This window comes from Natator depressus, chromosome 7 (assembly GCF_965152275.1).
Source record: "Natator depressus isolate rNatDep1 chromosome 7, rNatDep2.hap1, whole genome shotgun sequence".
Taxonomy (NCBI): domain Eukaryota; kingdom Metazoa; phylum Chordata; order Testudines; family Cheloniidae; genus Natator; species Natator depressus.
Genome location: NC_134240.1, coordinates 83696300 through 83719412, shown reverse-complemented (window position 1 = coordinate 83719412; position 23113 = coordinate 83696300). Strand labels below are relative to the sequence as shown.

Genomic DNA, 23113 nt, shown 5'->3' with positions numbered 1-23113 from the left:
TCCTGGGTCTGGTACTTTTCAATATTTTCATTAATGACTTGGATAATGGTAGGGTATTCTTATATAGTTTGTGGATGACACCAAGCTGGGAGGGTCTTCAAGCACTTTGGAGGACAGTATTTAAATTCAAAATGACCTTGATAAATTGAAGAATTGGTCTGAAATCAGCAAGATGAAATTCAGTAAACACAAGTGCAAAGTTCTACACTTAGGAAGGAAAAATCAAATGCACAACTATAAAATAGGGAATAACTGGCTAGGTTGTCATACTGCTGAAAAGGACCCAGGAGTATAGTGGCTCGTGAATATAAGTCAACAATGTGACGCAGTTACAAAAAAGGCTAACATCATTCTAGGGAGTATTAACAAGTGTCATATAGAAAACATGACACGGAATTGTCACACTGCTTGGCAGTAATGAGGCCTCAGCTGAACTATTGTGTCCCATTTTGGGCAGTACACTGGAAAAAAATGGACAAAAAGCAACAAAAATGATAAATGGTCTAGAGAACCTGATCTGTGAGGAAAAGTTAGAAAAACTGGACATGTTTGTTTAGTCTTGAGAAAAGAAGACCGAGAGGGGAACATAAGTCTTGAAATATGTTAAGGGCTGTTATAAAGAGGAGGGTGATCAATTGTTGTTCTTGTCCACTGGAAGTAGGACAAGAAGTAATGGCCTTAATCTGTAGCAAGGAAGATTGAGGGTAGATTTTAGGAAAAACTTTCTAACTATAGTTAAGCTCTGGAATAGGCTTCCAAGGGAGGCAGTGGAATCCCCATCATTGGAGATTTTTAAGAACAGGTTAGGCAAACACCTGTTGGGGTTGGTGTAAGGATCCTGTCTCAGCATGGGGGGATGGACTAGCTGACCTCTTGAGGTCTCTTCCAGCCCCATATTTCTATGATTCAGCAATAAAAGTGTTTGATGGCACTTTTGTGAGTCTTCTCAGGAATTCATGAAATACCGGTTTCCTCCTCCCTACTCCCCTGCCCTTGTTTTTAGGAGAGTTTGGAATATTTCACTGCCCAAAGAGGAGTTGTACAGCACATGAGTAACACACTATCTCAGTGGGCATTCTCTGGTAATTCTTGGCATGTGTTCTTGGCTAAACAGTGGAGATGCTTCACAGTGCTGAATATGAGAGAGCAGCAAGGTGAGGATCATCTTTCATTCATGTTTAAGCTTCAGGGCAGAGAGTTAGAAATCTCCCTCTGAGTCCAGAGGGTTGCTTGACTTTTTCATCCACTTTATATCCCCAGCCTTAAGGCTTCGTGTCCTTGCAACCATCCTTCCAGCAAGGGGTGACTGGATAGGACCCCCCTTTGAAGTCGGTCAGTATCACTCCTTCATGACCTTCCAAAGTCAGTGTTGAGCCATGTGGTATGTCTCCATACCAAAGGGCTGAATGTGCTGCCTCTGAAGTTCTCCCAGCCTCTTTTAGCCGGGCAGCAAGAGACATGCATTGGGAGTTGGTGCCTCAAGTGTTCAGCTTTGCTGATGAGGTCTCTCAGCCAGGCTGATCCAAAGGTGATCTTTTATACCAGACAAGGGGCCTCCAATTAGGGCTAAGTGTTCAGAAAAACGCACTGGAACTGCCTGCACAAAATATGTCCCACTGGATCTTTACAGATAGGTTCTTTTACATATAAATGCCTATTTGCATATACAGTTGCAGGAGTGTTCTTCTAAGTTTCAGGCACAATGTAGATATCACTTTATGAAAGTTTGGCCGTAGCTATATATCAAGTGCTTTCTTATTCTGCTGTTTTAAAGAGAAAATGTTGACACATCCTGCTGACAGGTAGGCTTTGGAACTCAGAAACTGAAAGCTGGAATCTGAAATGCTCCCATTTACCATTCTTTGGGTTGGTGGTATTTGAAGGAGAACTCCTCTTCCTAGTTTGGTCTTTGACATGGGCATGAGGATGGGTTTTTTTTTACCCCATGTGGGGGATACAGTTTTTGTTTTTTAAAAGCTAAAGCTACCTGAGACCCATACCAAGCCCCCACTGCAGTGATTTGCTGTGGAGGGAGATGGCTGGTATATATCGTTACTGACAATGGGAAATAAACCTTCAGGGATTGCTGTAAATTAAACAAGAGGAGTGTTTAATTGAAGTTCAAATGTAGCAATAACACTTTTAAACAATGGAAAGTCTCCAGGAAAATTTGCTTATTGGACATGAACTGCATTTGGGGGCAGAAGGGGAGGGAGGGAAGGAAAGAAACCAGAGAGAGTGAGAGATGAGTGGGAAGAGATATTTGTATACGTAGATGTAGGACCAGATCCTCAGCTGGTGAAAAACAATATATCTCCATTACATTCAATGGTGTTTCAGCATATGTTTAAGGGCTTTGCTGAACTGGGGTCTTACTGAATGGATTGTCATATGCCTGATCATTTTCTTGGGGCTTTTTGGCACACAGAGGAAATCTCTCTCTCACCCCAAAAAAGTTGGAGCTCTTGAAAGGTGCTAACTCCATGGAAATGAAGTCTGAAATCCTTTGTGCACAGAAAATAAGTATGGCACAGTCAGCAGCAGAACATACTTCCATAAACCTCGCTGACAATGTGCCTCAACTCTTGACCAAGAGAGGTCATTTCTACGGATTGAGAGGGTTGTTCATTCACTCCTTCACATCTCTGCTGAGACTGCTAGAATGGGTGTTAACTTGTGTCAAATGAAGTGTTGGCTTTTGTGATCTGGACACCTGTGAACAAAGAAATAGATTAAAACATCCATTAGATGGCAACAAGGTTCTAACATTACAAACCTGGTCTGGCTTTGACCTGGTGACCTAGAAGTAACCTCTGTATACTTTGCTACCAATCCCCTGAGAAATCCAGTTCTCAGCTACTTTGAATTTTGCTAAACTAGTCACCTCAGGCTGGGTCTAGGTATTGTGTGTAATATAAAAAAAACTAAAAGAAACAAAAACTTTTTGTGGTGTGTGTGTTAGGAGATTCACCTCAGAGGCAAAATGTGGTAAAGAAAATTAAACAAAACAAATACCTGGGGAAAAATAGCACGAATACTGATATTAACATCAATGAAAACCTGGCATATTCCCACCATTACAGACTTTGTTTTGAGTTTCCAGAGTAAGCACGCTTCTCAGTCTCTTGATAAATGACGGAGGGCTGGATTTATCTCATGGATCATAAGTAAATATTCATGAGTCAATTACATAATGTTAGAGATTTCCAAGTAACACTTACCAAATCCTCCTTCCCTCCCCTAGTATTACAGGGAAATCTCTTTATATATACACAGCTAAATGTTAGAACATTTTCCATAACATCCTGGGTCTGGATTTGCAATCTAACTGCTTAGTGATCAAATATTTGTGACCTTCTGGTTGATCCTGGGGTGTGTGTGTGTGAAGAAACATGACCTTCAAGTGCTTTGAGAAGGCATCTTATCTTAACAGTGCCATAACATGGCCTTCAAGTTGTTTGGCTAACATGGGGTGCTCATGCTGTTTCCCCCCAACTCTTGATTTTAGCCTTTGATGATAGCAAAATTCAGACTGTTTGTCTTTAAGGCACCACAACAGTGTTTGTCTTCAACTTAAGTCTACACATGCAATTCTAGTCAACTTCAAAGAAAGCAGATTTTATTGGCAAATTATCAAACAGAAGAGAGAAGCATTAAATAAAAACAAATTGGAAATAAACTCACCAAATATGATAGCAAACACCACTAGACAGCCACCATGCTTGCATTATATTGTATAAAGAAAAGGAGTACTTGTGGCACCTTAGAGACTAACCAATTTATTTGAGCATGAGCTTTCGTGAGCTACAGCTCACTTCATCGGATGCATTATTATTATTATTATTATATTGTATGACATTGTTGCCCCTATGGCATAGCCTTGGCCGTCTCTCACTCACTTTTCATCAACCCATGCCCACAAGAAGATGTCAGTGTCTGAACTTGTTAGCTGCAAGCCATGTGCCCAGGAAGGTGTCAGGACTGGAGCTCACCACAACCCCTCTTTCTTATAGCTGGTTTGCAAAGTTTTAAGTCACATGCTAACATTTGGATATTGCATTGCCCCAGACCAAATGGAGGATAGCAAACCAGTTTGAATCCAGTTGGAAAGGCTCCTGCTGTGTCCAGAGCCCAAGCTATGCAGGAACATTAGGCGATATGCTATTCAAGTATCCTGTCCAACATTGCATGCTTAGCCATAAGTCTTAATCATTCTCAGATAGGGTCTCTGAGATGGGCCAGTGTTTGCATGTTACTGGGTTTTCTCTTCTAGACAAACAGCAACAAGCATAAAGTGATCTCCCATCCTTGAAGGCAAACAGCTTATGGAGAGACACATTTCATAGACTCAGACTCTGCACTGGTCTTAGGGTTTGGGTCATGTTTAAAGCCTGCAGTTCATATTGAATGGGCTCTATCTCCTGTAGTCTGTCACAAATGCCATTGTTATGGTTTATTCCAGGGGAGCAGCACCAAAGAGTATTTCCTTCAAAGGACTTTGCAGAGCCTTGAGCGCTATTTCTACTTGATTGCTTTCAACTACTACCTTCATGAACAGGTGAGTGTTCTCCCCATTCTCCTTGTGAAGCCTGCCCCTACGCCCCCTCACCCCACTACTTCATTTCAGCAGCTCTACTGGGGGTGGAAACAAACATGTATGCTGATGGGCTGGATGCTGGAAAGCCCAGCTTCTGCCACTTTCCAGACATTGATTTTGCCCCCCTCATGGTGTCTTCAGATGCTCTTGGTTTTATGTTTGGAGGTATAGTTCTAATGGACTACTATGAGTAAAATCCAGTTAGGAGCTGGGGTAATGGTAATGGAGGCCCAAGCCCCTCTCCCACTATATACTGTGTGTATGGTACATGACGTTCCCTGAGAAAACAGTCCCCTTTTGTCTCCCCGAGGAAGGAACCCCAGGTACCAAGTGGTGACTCAGTGAACTGCTGTATCAGCTTTTCACCTGTGGAGCATGGAATCAAATCTTGGCAATTTTCAAGTGAAATTGGTTTGAAAACCTTTACCTTGTCTCTTATTTGTCCACATCACAAAACTACTGGAGAGTATGGTATCACTATGAGCCTGAGGCTTTGGACTGGAATAGGAAGGCGAATATCAGAGTCAGGTTGTGCGAAGCTCTGAAATGGGATTTTTAAAAAAGCGGTGAGCTTTCAACCCTTTTCTGAACTGCTTGTAAGGATTGCCCTGTAAGGTTGCTGTTCCTGTAAGATGTATGTGTAGTACAGTGCTTGCATTTGTCTGTTCCTGAACAAAGCATCTCTCTCTCTCTCTCTCCCCGTGATAGTACCCCCTGGCCTTTGCCCTCAACTTCAGCAGATGGAGGTGTGGGCACCCAGAGCTTTACAGGCTGCAGATGAACATGAACCTGTCAGAGCTCACAGTGACGGGGGAACTGATAACAAAGGGGACACGAGTGCTAGTGAGTGAGCTCCTTAAATCTTCTTGCAGATCCCATCCTTTTCAGGGCACAGGTAATACAATAGGCATGTGAGGCTTATTTCAGCCTCTCTAGAGCCACATACAGTATATCAGAGCCAAACACTCTTCAGGAGAAAAAAAAAACAACAAACCCATGCTTCCATAAGCTTACAGTGAAAATTCACTCTGATGGGGCCAAACCGGAGCCCTTGAGCCCTATGTGCCCCTCAGCTTTGGAGTGTTTTGAAATCTCGAGCCTGACTCTGTGACTTCGATCCCATCCCAACCCTTGTGTCAGACGTGCACATTGCAGTGCCCTGGGCAGCGTTTGAAGGGGAGTGGGAGTCTCTTGGTGGAGGCGGTTGTTTTACCATTCAGTGCCACTCTGACCTGGGGAGTGACCAGCTGGGAGAGTCTGTCTGGGAAGACCTGTGATGGCAAAGGTGCCAGCTGAACCAAGAGAGTGGAAATGTGGCTTTCATCTAAGTTGTGGCTCCAGCTTACTCTGATTTTGTTCTGCTGCAGGTGGTGGATGAGCGTTTCTCCCCAGATGTGCTCAGTACTGTCAAGGAAATGAGGGTAGCTAACTTCCGGAGGGTCCCCAAGATGCCTGTGTATGGGATGGCACAACCCAACTCCAAGGTAAGAACGCAGCGTGGTGGAGATTCTGGCACAGGGGGAGGTGACCAGAGTGCAGGACTGAAACCTTCTGGGTTGTGCCCAGTGCAGGTCAGTTTGAAACATGTATGTTCTGGGGGGGTTCATTTTGTTTCCATTTCCCATAGGCCATTGGAAGTGTGCTAAGCTACCTAACTGATGCAAAGAGGAAGTACTCCCACATCACATGGATAAACCTCCGTGAAGAAGTGGTGCTGGAAGGGAATGAACAAATCTACACCCTCCGGGAACCTGGGAACCTGGAACAACAGATTACGGTGCCTGTTACATCACCTGAACAACTAGAGGTGAACACTCAACACCTTCTTCACCTTCTGCCTTTCCTGTTCTTGGTGGTAGTCTCCACTGCTACTAGAGGAGCTTAATGCAGTGAAGCAGGCACTAGGAAATGTCTTGGTGCTATTTTGGTCCTGTAACATTTTGCGCAAGCAGCTTGTATTGCTTTATTTTCATTGGCATATATGTAACTGCTTAGTGGTTACAAAGCAAATACTACGTGGTAGTAATACTTGAGTAACTACCACAAATTCTCTAAGCCAAGGTGGGTGAGGGGATATCTTTTATTGGACCAGCCTCTGTTGGTGAGAGAAACAAGCTTTTGAGCTTACACAGAGCTCTTCTTCAGGTCTGGGAAACTAAGGCCAGGTCTACACTGCAAATCTATATCGGTATAACTACATCACTCAAGGTTGTGAAAAATCCATGCCCAGGAGTGAGGTAGTTATTATGAACTATCTCCCGGTGTAGTCAGCGCTATGTTGACAGGAGGGCTTCTCCCGTCGACATAGCTTCCACCTCTCGGGAGGTGAATTAACTATGTTGAAGGGAGAAGCTCTCCCATCAGCATAAGAGTGTCTTCACTTAATCTCTACAGTGGCACAGCTGCATGGGTGTGTAGACCTGCCCTCACTCAGGCCTTGTCTACACTACCAAGTTTTGTCGCCAGAAACTGCCTTTTGGAGACAAAACAGTGAGAGCGTACACACCACAATGCGATTTCGTCGGGAAAAATGCCCAGTTTCTGCGACAAAAAACTTCTACCCCATGAGAGACATTTTTTTCTTCCCCCCCCTCCCTTTATTTTGGACAAAGAGCCAGTGTAGACGTCGCAGTTTGTTTTGTCGACAGAACTGGCTTCTCCCAGTGTCCCACAATGCCTGCCCTGATCGCTCCGCTCAGTGTTTTGATCTCTGCTGCCTTGAAGGCATGCACCCCTCCCCTTTCAAAGCTCCAGGAAGTATCTGACAGCTGAGTGTGCTGCTCCCTTTGGGGAACAAAGAGGAAATCATTGGAATGCTCCTGTTCTGCCCTGCACTAGGAACACAGTGGCAGGCAGACTGCTGTTGTGGGATGGGGGTGGGGCTGAGGAGAGCCTGCTGGGCTGCTTTGACATTCCTCAGCACAGAGAGCTCACAGAGCTACTCATGATGCCGCTCCCAGCAGCTGAGGAGGATGCGCAGCGATCAGCTCCGCCTTTCCACAGCACTGCACTGTGTGATACATACCCAGAGCGCATTGCTCACACTGTCAATGATGGTGCCCCCAATCTGGACATGATCTGTCGACAGAGGGAGCAAGTGTGAACACCCTTTGGCGATTTTTGTTATGTTGACTTTTGGGTGTTGACAAAGTTTTGTTGACAAAACTTGGTAGTGTAGACAAGGCCTCAGTGTCGCTGCTAAATACAAGATTTGAACAGATTGTTTAGCATAAGTAGGTAACACATTTCAAGGGTGCTTAAAGGGCCACTTCATCTTGAATGGTCCCTTGAAATATGTGTTAACCACTTATGCTAAACAATCTGTTCAAATCTTGTATTTAGCAGCCACACTTGTGAGTTAGGTTATATCTACAGTGTGCACCTTGCAACGGCGTAGCTATGCCACTGCAGCCGCACCAGTGTAAGGTGTGCAGTGTAGCTGCTCTTTGTTGCCGGGAGAGAACAACAACAATGTCCTGGCAACAAAATAAAACCACCCCCAACGAGGGGTGGTAGCTGCGTCGACGTGAGACCGCTCCTGCTGATGAAGCACGGTCCACACTGGTGGTCTTTGTCGTTAAAACTTCTGTCATTCAGGGGCTGTTTTTTCACACCCCTGAGTGGCACTTTTGTCATTAAAACCATTGTCAGTGTAAACAAAGTCTCAGTTTCCCAGACTTGAAGAGCTCTGTGTAAGCGTGAAAGTGTGTGTGTGTGTGTGTGTGTGTGTGTGTGTGTGTGTGTGTCTCTCTCTCTCTCTCTCTCTCTCCAACAGAAGTTGGTCCAATAAAAGATACATTACCTCATCCACATTGTCTCTCTAATATCCTGGGACTGACACAGCTACAACACTGCATATAACACAAATTCAGTAATTACTGTGTAACACACTATGTTCTCAGGATACATCACAGTATTATTCTAATGAAGAATATAAGAAAAAGAGAGAGTTAATTTTGTTACTGCATAGTGCATGTATAAACTCAATATTTAAAATATAATTCTGTATGGAGTGGTTATTTTTCCCCTCTCAAATTGCTGTACCATGAGGGGAGGGGGAGCAGGAGGAGGGAAGAACAACAGTTTTCAGTTTGCTAATAAATAAGTCAAAATACCACCAGCCTTAATGTATACCAAGCTGAAGATGGCAAGTGACCATCAGCAAATGAGATTTACATTGACTTACTGGACACTGCATTTAAAGATATCCCATCCATATGCTTCACAGCAGGGCATGGACCTGTGAGCCACATCAGTTCCCCTCTTCCTCTCACCCCGTTCCCAGCTGGTCACCTACCTGGGTTGCTGCTTATCACCCACCCCAGGGTGTTGTGCAATTGGCACAGAGAATTTCAATTTTTGGATACCGACCAAAGGTTTTTCATCTCTCTCGATTCTTTTCTTTTTTCTTTTTTCCTTTCTGCCTTTCTGCTCACCCGTCCCACTCTCTTTTCATGTTGGCAAGTAAGAGAAAGGAGGAAGGAAACCAGTCTCATGAGAAATACAGTTTTGCATGGCGTAACATATTTTATATCAGCTGTAACCCTGGGCGTTGTGGCTTTGATACAAAAAGCGCAGTTGTAATAAAATTATTAGTAAACGTTTATACAGCACCCTAAATGTATATAATATTTTACAGAATGTGGAATAAAACTCAGCTCCAACCTGGAGAGTTTATAGGGTGGCTTGTAAGAGCATGTAAATAATACAGTTAGGCAAAGGAGAACAGATATGTTCTTGGCTGGGTCTTGAAAAGGGATAGCCAGGACAACTTAGAGGAGAAGGGTGGCCCCATCACAGCGGTCAGATTGTGTGGTGGGACGTGTAGAGAAGGGAGTGTGGAGAGACTAGATTCCTGAGTTAGGCAAGCCCATGAGGGGTTTTAAAATCAGGAGGGCAATTTTAACAGGATCTTGAAATGAATGAAGAGTCAGTGGAGGTGTACAAGCATGGGGCAGATGTGGTTTTGTTTCTTTGTACAAAACAGAAAGTGGGCAGTAGCATTTTGAACATGTGGGAGCTTGAAGAGTTGGAACTTGGGTCGGCCATACAGAACTTGAAGGTGTGCAACAATGAAGATGTGGATCAGGATTTCAACAGAGGCAGAAGCTGTGTACGAGTGATGTTGCAGAAGGGATTATGGGCACATTTGTACCCCTGGGAAATGAGAGGAAAAGGGGTCAGTCCTTGACTCCTTTTCCTCTCAAGAGATTAAGGACAGTAAAAAAAACCCTGAAAGGTCAGAGTCAAGGTGGGCGATAGAAGCATGTGAATTTGTGTTTGTCTGGGCATCTTAGATGATTAACAAAGTATCATACATTCCTACCTCATTGGCAGAGTCTTTGGGAGAGGTCTAGACCAGGGTTGTTGTAGATCTGTCTAAGGCATATTAGCAGAGCTGTGTGTGTGTTAAGTTTCCAAACTGTGGTTTTGCACTATGCCTGGCATTAGTCTCTCGCTTCCCTGAGTCCTAAGTTCACCTACAAATTTATGGGGAAATAAAAATTTCCTTTTAGGGTGAAAAAGGAAGAAAGATTCTGAAAACTTATGTTAAGTGTCCATACAATAAAGGAGTCTTGTTCAGTTTCTTTGTCTCTCCCCTGCAGAAATTAGAGTCTACCTTGAAGAATGACGTGCTAAAGTCCCAGAAGTGGCTGGAGGTGTATCTGGAACAGGAGAAGCAGATGAAGATGTTTAAGAGTTGCCTGACCACACAGGAGATACTTAATCAGCACAAGAGCACATGTCAGGGGCTGGTCTACAAACGAATCCCAATCCCAGACTTCTGTGCTCCCAAGGAGCAGGTAATGGAGGAGCTAGAAGCTATTCCTTAGTTTCAACATCAAAACTCCCCTGACGGGGCCATGGTGAATGCCTTCAGTGAGAATCTCCTGAAGGCATTCTACCCCACCACTTTCAAAGGGTGGTGCGTGGGTAGGTCAGCTCTTCTCTCTCCCTTCCCCTCCCAATTTATGATATCTTTCTCCCTATGACCAAACTGATACTCCGCCTCCTTCCCGGTTTGACTTTCTCTTCTGGTTTCCCCCCTCCAAATTGATGTTCTCTCTTCTTTTTGCCCTAAATTGTCTGTCTGTCTGTCTCTCACTTCCTCTTCCATTTCGCCCTGCAGTTGCTTTCCTCTCTTCTGGCTCCTCCCTTTCCCTCACCTTAAGGCACTGCAGACTCTTTCCCTAGAGGATTGCGGAGGTGATGCTGTGCTAGGTATATGGTTGCTGAAGCTGACTGCTCCATTTTCTTTCTTTCCCTGTGTTTGTACTCCAGAGAAGTGGATGAGGCAAGTTACCAGTCTCCTGTCTGTTCACCATAGTGGTCCTCAGTGCCTGGTGGCTGACATTGCTTTTGAAAAAACAAAGGCAGCATGATTGCAATCCCTAGCATGATGTCTGGTACTGTAACTCTGGGACAATCCTGGCCAGAACGAGATGCTCTGCAGCTCTGGGTTGTGTGTACTGCTTGCGTTCCTGCACAGTTTTATAGACTTGTGAAGAGGAGATTTGGTGTGTGCTCCTCTAGGGAAGCTGTGCAGTTGCTTACAATCGCTGAGTCCTCTCCAGTACACCAGAGACACCTCCTAGCCTGAGAGTCACTGATCCGTATTCTAGTCATTTGGCCCATGCGGGGATCACGGACGCTTTTGTCCATGAAATTTCATTTCTTTAGTTTTACAGGTCTGAACGCATTTATATAAGCATTGATAGAATCAGGACCACGTTGCAGTCATGTTTATTGTAAGTGTGTTATTGCCATCTGCTGGTCTCAACCTGCAATTATAAATTTGCACCTACAGTTGTTAATCTCAGACTTTCCTTTGCATTTCTGTTTATCCTAGACATCTTATGTCAATGCAAAAGAAATTAAGAGAACTGTAATTAGCATTATCCTAGAGAGATTTCCTATTTGCATTTTCACTAGAGTGAAAACGGATCACCTTGGGATAGCCACAGAGAGATGCGTATTTCTTTACAGCTGCAGAAACTGAGGGATTTAAGACCCGTTAGTCTGGATTTGATATAATCACACACTATTCTTCCTTGGGAGGAGAAACTTTAAGACCTATGTAGTAACACTGTAATGTAGATGGTGCCTTATACCCTGGTGATAGACCCATTAGGAATACATGAGAAATACAGGGAACAGCTGCTTTTCAAGACCTCAGGGGAAAAAAGTTGGCCAATCACAGGTTGTGCAGGTGAATGCTGCTGGTTCACAATATATCACGGTGTAGGATTAAATGGAGGTCTCACAGAGACTCAGTGGTATCCCTCTTAAATCTGGACTAGAGTATTCAAGTTCCACATTAGGAGTAAGGATCTTCCCTAACTGCTGTCACTGCAGTGCACTGTGCTGCCATTCAGATTCAAGTTAAAGATGCCATGGCACTTTCTGCACGAAATAGGGGGTTACGCCTTTGCTTAGGCCAATATTCCCTCTCTGGTATGGCTGAGTATGAGCAACTGCTGAATGCATCAAAGTCTGTGGCATTTTCACACACAGTCACTGCACTCCCAGTGTGTATCTTCTTGCTTTGTAGCACCCTTTTGGTTACCTGGAAAGTAAAAGGCACTACAGAAAACCAGATATAGTTCTATTAATCCATGGAAGGGGTTGGGGGACGACAGAATCCATGAGTCACACCAAGCAGAGAAAGTCCATATTTAATTCTTTTTGTTGTTCATTTTCAGGATATAGATCGGCTGTTGGACGCGATGAAGAGCGCGCTAGCTGAGGACTCTCACACGGCCTTTGTGTTCAACTGCCATAGTGGCAGAGGGAGAACCACCACAGCCATGGTTATTGCTGTCCTCACGCTCTGGCATTTCAATGTAGGTATTAGCCCAGGGATGGGTCTCTTGTTCTAAGGAGGGTTTGGAACAAAGGAAGCTCCGAGGAATGAATCCCTAAACACCAAACCCTAGCCTTGTGAGCAATGAAAGAGGGCTGTGCTGGAACCTCAGTAGGAGCCTTAGGGCTTGGCCACACTTGCAAGTTAGAGCACATTAAAGCAGTCCCAGGTGCCCTAACTCATGATCCGTCCACACTGGCAAGCCACTTAGAGCGCCTGCACTCTGCAGCTGGAGCGCTTCTGGTAATCCACCTCCACAAGAAGCATAACGCTTGCTGCGCCTCGGCTGAAATGCCCCAGCGTCAGTGTGAACGAGGTGTTGCATTACTGCGCTCTGATCGGCCTCCGGAAACATCCCATAATCCCCTTAAATCAAGTGGCCACTCCTGTCATTGTTTTGAACTTGGCTGCAGGAATGCGTATATGCCCTTTCAAAGCTCTGTTTCTGATAGCCGGCATGCTTATCTGCACTGGGACAAAGCAGCCATTTGTGTGGAATGCTGCTTGCTATGACTGAACTTACAAGACAGCACGCTGACACGCTCTCAGTTCCCCAAAAGCCCACTTTCTCTTCCCCCACATACACACAACACACTCCCTGTCACACTCCACCCCACCCCCCCATTTGAAAAGCACGTTGCAGCCACTTGCACAGCTACCACAATGCACGGCTCTCTGTGGCATTGGAAGAGCTGCTAATGTGATCACGCCCGTGCACTTGAATCTGACAGTGTGGACACACTGCAGCGCTTTCCCTACTGCACTGTCCAAGGGCTGGTTTAACTCACAGTGCTCGACATCTGCAAGTGTAGCCATGCCCACAGAGTGGAATAAGGCCTCTAATAAGGTTGTTTAAACTACATTGCTGCTGAGCAAACCAAAGAGTTTTCATTTTTGCTGTGAGTGTGGCCACTTAAGTGATGGAACAGATTATCCACCAATTCCTGCTTCATTACATCACTTCCAGATCTGACAAGTCTGTTTCCTTGAGCTCTGCACTGCTGGGGCATGTCCTAATAGTGGAGCTGGAGGTTATCAGCTGCATGAGCAGTGTCACCAAGGAGTTCATTGCAAGCTGCAGCTGTTAGCGGGGTTTTTTTTCCATGAGAAATGTGGATCGGTGTTTTTAAATGACCTTGGGTGTGGCTTTGGATTGTGGAAACATCTCCCTGTTATGAGCAACTGCTGTGTGCATTAAAGTCTGTGGCATTTTCTCACAGTCACTGCACTCCCAGTGTGTATCTTCTTGCTTTGTAGCACTCTTTGGATTACAAGGACATCTCCCTGTTGTTAATCCTTTCTTAGATGTAGCCAGCAAAGAAGCTTAAGAACAACAGCTAGTAGGACATTGTTGTTGTTGTTTTTTGCAATTCTTCAGCACCTTCCATCAAAGGCATTGTACTGTGCTTTGTAAACATTAAAGAATTAAGTCACGTTCACCTCATGAAGTAGTCTCGTTTTACAGAGCAGGAAACTGAGGCACAAAAGTTCAGTGACTTGTCCAGAGTAACTCAACAAGTCTGGGGCAAACCTGGGACAAAGGGCATGTGGGGGGCGGCTAGTGGTTTGTGATCAGATATAGAAGTCGGGAAACTTGGCCCTTTATTCTTGATACTTCGAATGACTGCATGGGCAAGTCATTTAACTGCTGTTTCTCAGTGTCACGTTCTGTTAAAAGAAAAAAAAAAAGGCACAAATAAGTGCTTTGAGAGCTATGGGTGAAAAAAGCTACATGTTACAAAGTATTATTTGTAGAGCCCATGCCTCCTGATGCGCAGTTCTTCCCTTAGACCACTGTATTCCCACATACGTATTGTTAAGTGGATCAGGAGTTTGCGCAGGAAACTACTGTGTGTGAAACGAACGAGGAGTACTTGTGGCACCTTAGAGACTAACAAATGTATTTGAGCATAAGCTTTCGTGAGCAAAAACGCACTTTGTAATTGGATAGGTTTTTAACTGCTCAGCTTGGCTTGGCCTCTTTTTGCTGCAGGGCATCCCTGAGATGAGTGAGGATGAAATTGTGAGTGTGCCTGATGCCAAGTACACCAAAGGGGAATTTGAGGTGAGTCCTTCTCCTATATTAATCTGCCTTTATTTCACGGTGTCTTGTGAAATCTCCAGGGGCTGCTCACGTCCTGTTCCTTCAAACAGCCTCAGCATTTCAGCTACTTCATTCAGGAACTGAATTTCCCATTAAGTGATGTGGTCTGTGTTTAGGATTCTGAAGCAGCCAGACTGGAGTCTGTTCACACTATGGTTAAAACTCTGATAATAACAACCCGGATAATAACAACCCGGTTCAAGCCTGGGTCCAGGCATTTGGGGGCTTTTCTGGGGCTCTGACACTGGGGTTAGTATGCTCATGGTTCGTATTTGGAGATAGTGTGGTTTTTAAAGCAGCAAAAGACCTGTGTGCAGAACAAGGCAAGGGGATGATGATGGCCTGTTAAAGATTAACAGTTAGGTTGGTCTCAGGAGGTGCTAAATGTCTGTTTCCATCAGCTATATCAAAGCAGAGACCAGGTGTTAGTCTACAGGAGCCATGTCTAAAGAGCCCTCCATTTGTCTATCAGCTGCAGACAATCTGAGTATCAGATAAAATAGCTAGAATAATAAAGTTTTTTTTTTTAAATAGGGCTCTCTCCCCACACCCGACCAGAGAGTAAATGTTAACCAGCTGAGTTCAAGCCTCATTGACCCTCCCTCATCTGCTGATGGTGGTATATGATTGATTATGCCCTATTTTATTAACCCCAGCCTCTCCTGTTTTCCCATTGTGACATCACTCTGTTCTGTCCATTTTTATTTTCCAAAGGCAGCAAACATTTCACCGAAGTGTCTGGCATTTTGCTTCTGAAAGAGGCTTATGAATACCACAGCACATGTGGCAGTTGTATTAGTGTGTCACCTTGGCAAGTCCGCCTTCTGGCTGGTGACCTGCAGGTGTGTAGTACTACAATGGCATCTGCTTATAGTGAAGTCAGATTAAGTTTCCATTGATCATGAAGTAAAATGAAAGACGCTGATGGTTCCAGGGCAATTTCAATTCTGGTCATATTGAAATTTTCCTGGGGAAACAACAACTTGATAACCGTACTTTTATTTTTTACAGTATAATAAAGAGAACTCTGTTGTATCCTGAACTAAAAATGACTCCAAACCCAAAATATAATTACCACCAAATTTATGTAAAGCCCACAAGCTGTTGCTGCTCCTGTTCTGTAGCTGGTTTTGAGACTGAATTGGATGAGAAATGTTTGGGGTTTTTTAACAGAAAGAGAAACTCTTGAAGTGTGTCCTAGCATCTTCAAGGTTCTGCTGGATTGAATCAAGAAACTGAGGTGGCCATGTGTGTTGAGGGAAGAAGAATGGTCTGTTGGCTGGTCACCGGGCCAGGACCTGGGTTCAATTTCCTGCTTTGCCATAGACTTCCTAGGTGATCTTGGACAAGCCACAGAGTCTCTCTGTAAGGTCTGCAAAATGGGGGTGATAGTCGAAGTTTTTAAGGCCAGAAGAGACACTTAGGTCATCCAATCTGACCACCTGTATCACACAGGCCCTAGATTCTACCCAGTTACCAGTAAACTGAACCCAATAACTGTTTGACCAAACATATCCTCCAGAAGGGCATCCAGGCTTGATTTGGAGAGAGAGAGTCCACCCTTCTCTTGGAGATTGGGTAGTAGGTCCCTACCTTACATGGATGTGAGGAAGAGAAATATGTTAAAGACAGAGAGATGCTCAGATTCTATGGTAATGAGAGCCATATAAGTATCTAGGATAGACAGATAATTTGTATCAACTGTCTGATAAGCTCTGAGGGGTTGTAGCCAGTCAGAGTTCATGGATCTACATGCTATGCAGTCACTGTATAGATGAGAGTCAGACATGGCTGTTTGGCAATATGCTCTGTCTGTGTTATTTTAGCAGTTTATTAGCATTAATTCCATCCTAATAGCACACACTGTTTAAAATTCCAGTTGAATTGAGGGGGAGCAGGTCTGTCCGTCAGTGACTCTGAAAGGAATGAGTATGTAATCAGCACTTTGGGTTTCAGGGCAGAGGTGATAATTACTATGCTATTAGATAATAGATAAATAGTCTTTGTTCCTTGGGTGTTTTCAGGAGTCTCTTTCGGTGGGGAGTCAGTGAAGACCCACGATAATGTCACTCCCCTGCCTTATATAGCTTTTACATCTGGTGGGAATCCTTTGTTTCAAAGCTTGGTTCCCGTGCCAGTTAGTGGAAAAATACGGATATCCCAAGATGGAGACCGGCACCAGGTGACTTGGTCCCATGTCCTTGTAGTGTCATGCCAGTATTACTTGGAGGCTGTTTGTAGGGTTCTCAGGAAGGCTCCCCAGGTGGGAGATAAGCTTCTCCTAGGACCTATTGTTTTCCTAATGGCCCTTCCGCATCCAGCTATTCAGAATGAAAGCATCGGGTCTAGAGGGTGTTCCCCAAGTTTAAACACATATTTGTAATACAGATACACAATCAATATTCCTAACTTCCGATACAAAAATTATACTTGCATACAAAGAGGATAATCGTATTCAGCAATTCATAACCTTTCCAGTGACATCCCACATGACCTATCTTGCATTAAACACATCATAACTATGTCATAATCACATAATAATCTCTCTCTGAAGAATATGGGGTCGCAACGGGCTCCTCCAGATTTAGAGAGTGCAGTCCATCTTGTCTAAAGCTTTTCAGGGGCAAGCAGTGTGTGGGAGTGGGGAATATAGTGAGGATGCCCCAGTACTGGGCTGGGGGAGATAACCAGCCTTGGTTTAACTAGGTGTTTATGCTAATGGGAGCTTAGTAAGGCAGAGCAGCTGTGTTGGGGACAGATTTTCTCCTACACTAAGATATGCTCGAGGTGGGTGTGGGTGCATGGGTGCTGTCAGAGTGCCAGTTGTGGATCCCTAATTTCTCTGTTCTGCACAACTCCAGCTGTGGTCTTGGCAAGAGCAGCCTGTACATCAGCTGGCAGTGCCAACCAAATGAGAATTGATGGAGTGCATTGAGGTTCTTGCCCACTGCACATGTTCTACACAAGCGTTAGGAGGGAATGATGATGGAAGGGCGCTGTGCTAGCTTGACACCAGCTGAGAGCTCCCAGCCCTCCCCTCTCTCTCATCCCACCCCAAAGGAATTCTGAGTTGGCCACTGGGTGGCCTCTTTGGTCTGCTTGTAAGGAACAAAGGGGCCAGACTGTGGGCAAGAATCTGGCCTTAAGTGCTTTCGGGGTGGTGGTGATTATTTGTATTACTGTAGTGCCTTGAAGCCCCGGTCATGGACTTTGCTGTACAAGGCTCTGTACAGACACATAACAAAATGGTGGTCCCTGTCCCAAAGATCTTACAATCTACGTATAATACAAGAGACAATAGGTGGCTGCAAGTGGATAGATTGGGGCGCACAACCTGGAATAGTCCCGTCTATTTTGTGCTCCTCAAAGTGTGTAGGTTTTGGAATGAAGTCGGTTACTACTCTCATACCCCAGGTGGTGATGAAGGTGGTGCAGCTTTTACCAGAGGGGCACAGAATGAAGAAGGAGGTAGATATGGCCCTGGATACTGTGAGTGAGACCATGACACCTATGCATTATCACCTGAGAGAAATCATCATATGCACCTACAGACAGGTGAGTGCGACAGTCGTGCTTCCCAGATTAACTCTCTTCATTCCATATTTATTTTTTCACCCTCCTGTAAATGACCAAGTGGGAAGTGCAGGCACTGTGATTAATGGCCTAGATATCTGCCTAGTTTCGTTTGGTATTTATATTACAGGAGACTCCTGAGTCCTATTGTGCTTGATGCTGTAGAAACACACACAAAGGCATGGTCTCTGCTCCAAAAGGTTTCTTAATATAGCATTGTGGCTTCTTCAAGAGCCTGTGGGTATGTCTATAGTACCCGCCAGATCGGCGGGCAGCAATCAATCCAGCGGGGGTCAATCGATGTGATAAATTGACCCCCAAGCGCTCTCCCGTCGACTCCTGTACTCTACCGGAGCAAGAGGCGCAGGCGGAATCGACGGGGGAGTGTCAGCAGTCGAAGACACCGGGGTGAGTAGATCTAAGTACGTTGACTTCGTTGCGTAACTTAGATCGATTCCACCCCCTCCCCCCCAGTGTAGACCAGGCCTTTAGTGTCCTGTCAAAATGCTGTTTTGTTGCTTATTTATTACAGCAAAGCTTTCTGATGCGTTACTAGAGAGATCTCTGCACCTCCTTCAGCTGTGACATGCTGGCACCCCAACTCTCTGCTTTTCATTTTTCTTCAGTGGCCAAAGCGGTGTCGTAAAAGCTGCTACGATAGTACTATCACTTTTTGGCCCAAACTCAGAGCTGGTGCTGTAACTCTGACCAGTGTCTGTTTATTGTCTTATGGGTGAATATTTGAAAAAGAGAATCTGCTTTCAAAACACAATGCTTATGCAGATGGTTTAAACCTTATTCCCTGTGCTAGTTTGTTATTCATTGCAGTAATCTCTAAAAGTATGTCTCTTAAGCACTTGCTAAGGATGGTATTCCTGCACTGTTCCCAAGTGTCACAACCTCTAGCAGAGCATTTCATTTTTACAGTGTGTATTGTATGTTTCAGTGGTAGCAGGGGTTTGATCATGGAGGGAGGTGGTGGGCAAAGGAAGTTTGAACCAAACCCTAATAAAAAGCAAAAGGATGGCTTCCAGAGATACTTGATAAATGAGAGGGACTGATAGGTGTACATATCACTCCAGGCATAATGGGACAGGTTGGCTTTTGATCACAAGTTCGTTGATTTTTTGGGGGGAGGTTAAATCAGTTGGTGCATGGTACTGATTGCGTTCAAGACAAAAAGGGCACTTCCTACTTTCAGCCAGCAGGTGGCAAAGGTGCTCTTTACTGTCTCTATTCTGGTAATAGAGTTATGGTCACTTATTTTATTCTTGAAGTGAAATAACTTGTCTTTTAATGTGGGGTGGTCTGGATGGGGGGAAAGGGGGACTGTGTGGGGGGGGAGGGTACCCAGGAGTTTCCCAATACCTGTAGGAGACCTCTGATTTTCTTCTGTCTCTGCTTTTACATCTCCCTCTCTGAAGAACCTGTATGGCAGGCACCTGTGAACGCCAAGTAGTGCTCTGGACTCCCATCAGAGCCCATTCACACCACTCCCCTGCCAGTTTCAGTTTCCCATAGTGTCATCTAGCTTCTGACAATGAATTTACATGAATAGTTCTGAATATTAACAAGCTATTTCTTGCCATGAGCAATAGAGCGTGTGCACGTGGGATTGCTGGCATGGGAATCTTAAGGCTGCTTAAGGAACATGCTCACAGGATACTGTATACTGTGTATTTTCACCTTCTCTGGAACTAGTATAGAAATGAGAGAAACTAGCACAGAAAATAGTCACAAAGCTAAGCCTAGCAACAAACCCTGCAGCTTCCATTTTCTCGTATGCAACTCCAAAGTGTATACAGCTGGGAAGGCCAGTCTATAAAGGAGACATTGTCTGGACTGACAGGCCCAAATATAAACAACTTTAAAAATATTTATTTTATTTTATTTTATTTTTTTAATATAACCCTGTCTGGGAAAATCTGACTCCCTCTCCTGCAACCCCTTAGCAAAAACCAAGGCCTGTGAGATGGATGAAATTCAAACTTCATTGCTAGTTGGTGCCTGAGCCACAAAACCCAAGAGGGCTGTGGCTCTCCTCAGTTCCTTTGCACACTATACTGGCCCCTACTTGTGTGGTCTATCCTGAGATGCATCTTCTGCCCAGTGTATAGCTGGTATCCTTTTGCAGCTGCTCTGTAATTCAGCGTTAGAACTGGAATGTCATTGAGGTTCTGCCCCCTTTCCTTGATAGAACAGTGCATTTCATGCTGGATGAGCATTCCCCTTACCCGGCTGGTTGAGTTGTACTCACTGGGCAGAAGATGCCAGCAGCTGGCCAATTTCTGGGTCGAGGCTTTAAATGTAAGCTTTTGTGGGGTAATGATGATGGATGGTAGAACAGTAAAATAAGAACCTTTTCAGTGGATACTTTTATAAGCTGTGGGGTTGTTTTTTGTAATTCTCCTGGAACACATAAGCCAAAATGTGAAAGGAGTTTTGCCAAGTTGGTTAGGCCCAAAATTCGACTTGCCTTAAAATGTTCTGATTTCTAAATATAACTTGAAAAAGTGAATCGTTGACTTTGCAGCTGAGAACTATTTTAATGCACTATGTGGGACCAAAGCAAGAACCACAAGTTTTGCTCCTTCCACAGTTAACTTTACAGCAGCAATTAGCTAATAAATTCCAAGAAGCATGCTGATATAATCCAGGATGCTAGTGCATAAATAAGAAAGTAAACATAAAAGGCATGTGAGGTTTAAGTTTCTTTAGAAACGTGTGTGGGTGGTGTGGGAGAGTAGGCGAAGTAGGAGGGTCATGTTTTGCCATATAGAAAAAGAGCAGAACTGACCGTGGAAGAAACTTGAACAACTTTTAAAAGGGTTTTGCAGCTCAAGTTGAAATATATTTTTAAAAGTATTTGCGGGTAGTGCTGTTTTTGGTTAGTATGCACAGGTTTAAAGTTTCTTTCCTTACTTCAGTGCTGGTGCTCTGAGCGTTAGCTTTTAGTCTTGCAGCTTTTCCATATTAGCATGAAATGTAAATATAGGAAAGGGGACATAAGCCCTGTGTTCTTGCAGGTAGTCTTGTCCCATATCTAGTGAAAGAGTCCCCTTTCCAGTGACCTCAGATCAACCCTGTTCCACGTGGTGTTTTTGAAAATGGAAAGCAGAAACCTTCCAAAATAATAAGTGTGCCTCATGGGCATTAAAGTGAAACGGTCAGATAGGTAAGGCCCCAAGTAGAGGTTGAGTATATTACATATTTCTTTAATTATAATTTAATATTGATGGAAATAGTCTCATGATTTAAAAAACAAAAATCAAATAAAGGTTGTTCAGAATGTGTTGATTGAAACATTCCCCTGCAGTATTTACAACTTAAGCTCTGCAGGAGAAATGGAAAGCAAAACTTATTGGAAACAAAATCAGTTTGACTAGCTTCTAAGTTAGGTTAAATCAGAAAAATAAACAAATAGCAAAGTGGTGAAAAGTGAATTTTCGTGATTATTTCCCCCTCTGTTTATAATTATCCATGGTACTCTTAGGATATGTCTCTGTGGTGTAGTGGTAAAAAAAGAAGTGGGTAAACTAACCTAAACTAAACTCTGTGTTCCCCAAATGAGAAGCTACACTACTGATATGTCTACCCTCTGAGCTGGTAGCGTGATTCCCAGCTTGGGGAGACATGCTCATGCTAGCTGTCATCAAACTACTATGTTGTAAAATCAGAGTGTAGCTGTGGCAGAGCAAGCAGCAGGAGGGGCTCGCAGCCCTGAGTACAGGCCCATCAGAGAGGCTAGGTGTGCATTTGGGTCAGTTAGCCCCTCCTGCTGCTTGTGCTATCGCAGCTACGTTCAATTTTTAATGCATTAACTTGATGAGAGCTAGTGCAGGTGTGTCTCCCGGAGCTGGGAATCAGATCTTCAGCTCAAAGTGTGGACATGCTAAAAAAAAAACACTGGTAAAGGTGTTTAAACGCCCCCCTCCCCCAAAAGAGACAGTGTCCATTCAAACACTACCTCATGCAAAAGATCGTGCTAGTGAGGATCTCTCTTAAACCTCGTTTGAACTAACCATCCTCCTGTTCCAAATTAGAGATGTGCTGCAATCAGTGCATTTTCACTTTCTTGGCACTTTGAATGGCAGTTGTTTTACGCAAGGATCAGGCAAGGCTGTGACTGAGGCAGGAATGAAGTTTTCAGCCCTGCAATATGTTCTATTCACTGGAGTAAATGGGTTCCAAGCTGCAGAGGAAAAGCCCTGCCCTAGCCCAGTATAAAAATGCCATAGATATTTTGGTTTTGTCTTTTACGTGAGGTAAATTACCTACTAAAAGCCAAACTGCAGTCTCTGAGCCTTCCCACAACATTGGCACAAAGCTCCCCTTCTCAGTTCTGCAGGTCAGTGAAAGGCTAAGGGGAAATACAAGTCCATGCTTCAAACCCTCAACCATTATTTGCTTAAAAAAATATCCCAAAAGGGACAAGTTGGTGCTATAGTTATCTCCACCCTTCTCTTGCTAAATCTGCTCTTACCAAAACCCTCAATCACAGGGATGTCAGGTCCCTTCCTCTCCCCCCCACCCCCTTCTTTCTAACTGGTATCAGAGATCTGATTGTAGCCAGATGTGGCCCCTTTGACCCTGCTAAAGTGCCTGCCACAGTCTCTGGATACAAAACAATGAGGCTTTATCCCTCCTCTTTCTCCTGGTCTCATGCACACAGCTCTCTCGCTCTGCAGCTGTCAGACTGATAGGTTTATTTAACTGGGGCTCATGTTCTTACAACTATGGAGTCGCCTTCCACGCACAGGTCTCCTCTCCACCCAATATCAACCTTACATCTTCAGAGGGGAAGAGAGAGTTACAAGAACCGATGGAAACCCGTTCTCTGAAAAGAATGTGTGAAGCACTGAGTGCAGATGTGGGAAAGGAAATGGGAGAAGAGGGGATATATGTAAATTAAAAAGGACATTGTTTAGGTTACATATTTTAAACTATTCTAAAGGGCCCATATAAAACTGAGTGC

At 44.3% G+C, this 23113-nt stretch overlaps 1 protein-coding gene across 2 annotated transcripts in view; it reads left to right on the top strand.

Annotated features, from left to right (window-relative positions):
• PALD1 (phosphatase domain containing paladin 1) overlaps positions 1–23113 on the top strand; it is a 191705-nt gene that overhangs the window by 95586 nt on the left and 73006 nt on the right. For both annotated transcript variants that reach the window (XM_074958941.1, XM_074958943.1), the window contains exons 11-18: positions 4463–4558; positions 5306–5440; positions 5965–6081; positions 6225–6404; positions 10204–10401; positions 12301–12441; positions 14455–14526; positions 17980–18120. In XM_074958941.1, coding sequence (XP_074815042.1) covers positions 4463–4558; positions 5306–5440; positions 5965–6081; positions 6225–6404; positions 10204–10401; positions 12301–12441; positions 14455–14526; positions 17980–18120 — 1080 coding nt within the window. The remainder of the gene's footprint in view (positions 1–4462; positions 4559–5305; positions 5441–5964; positions 6082–6224; positions 6405–10203; positions 10402–12300; positions 12442–14454; positions 14527–17979; positions 18121–23113) is intronic.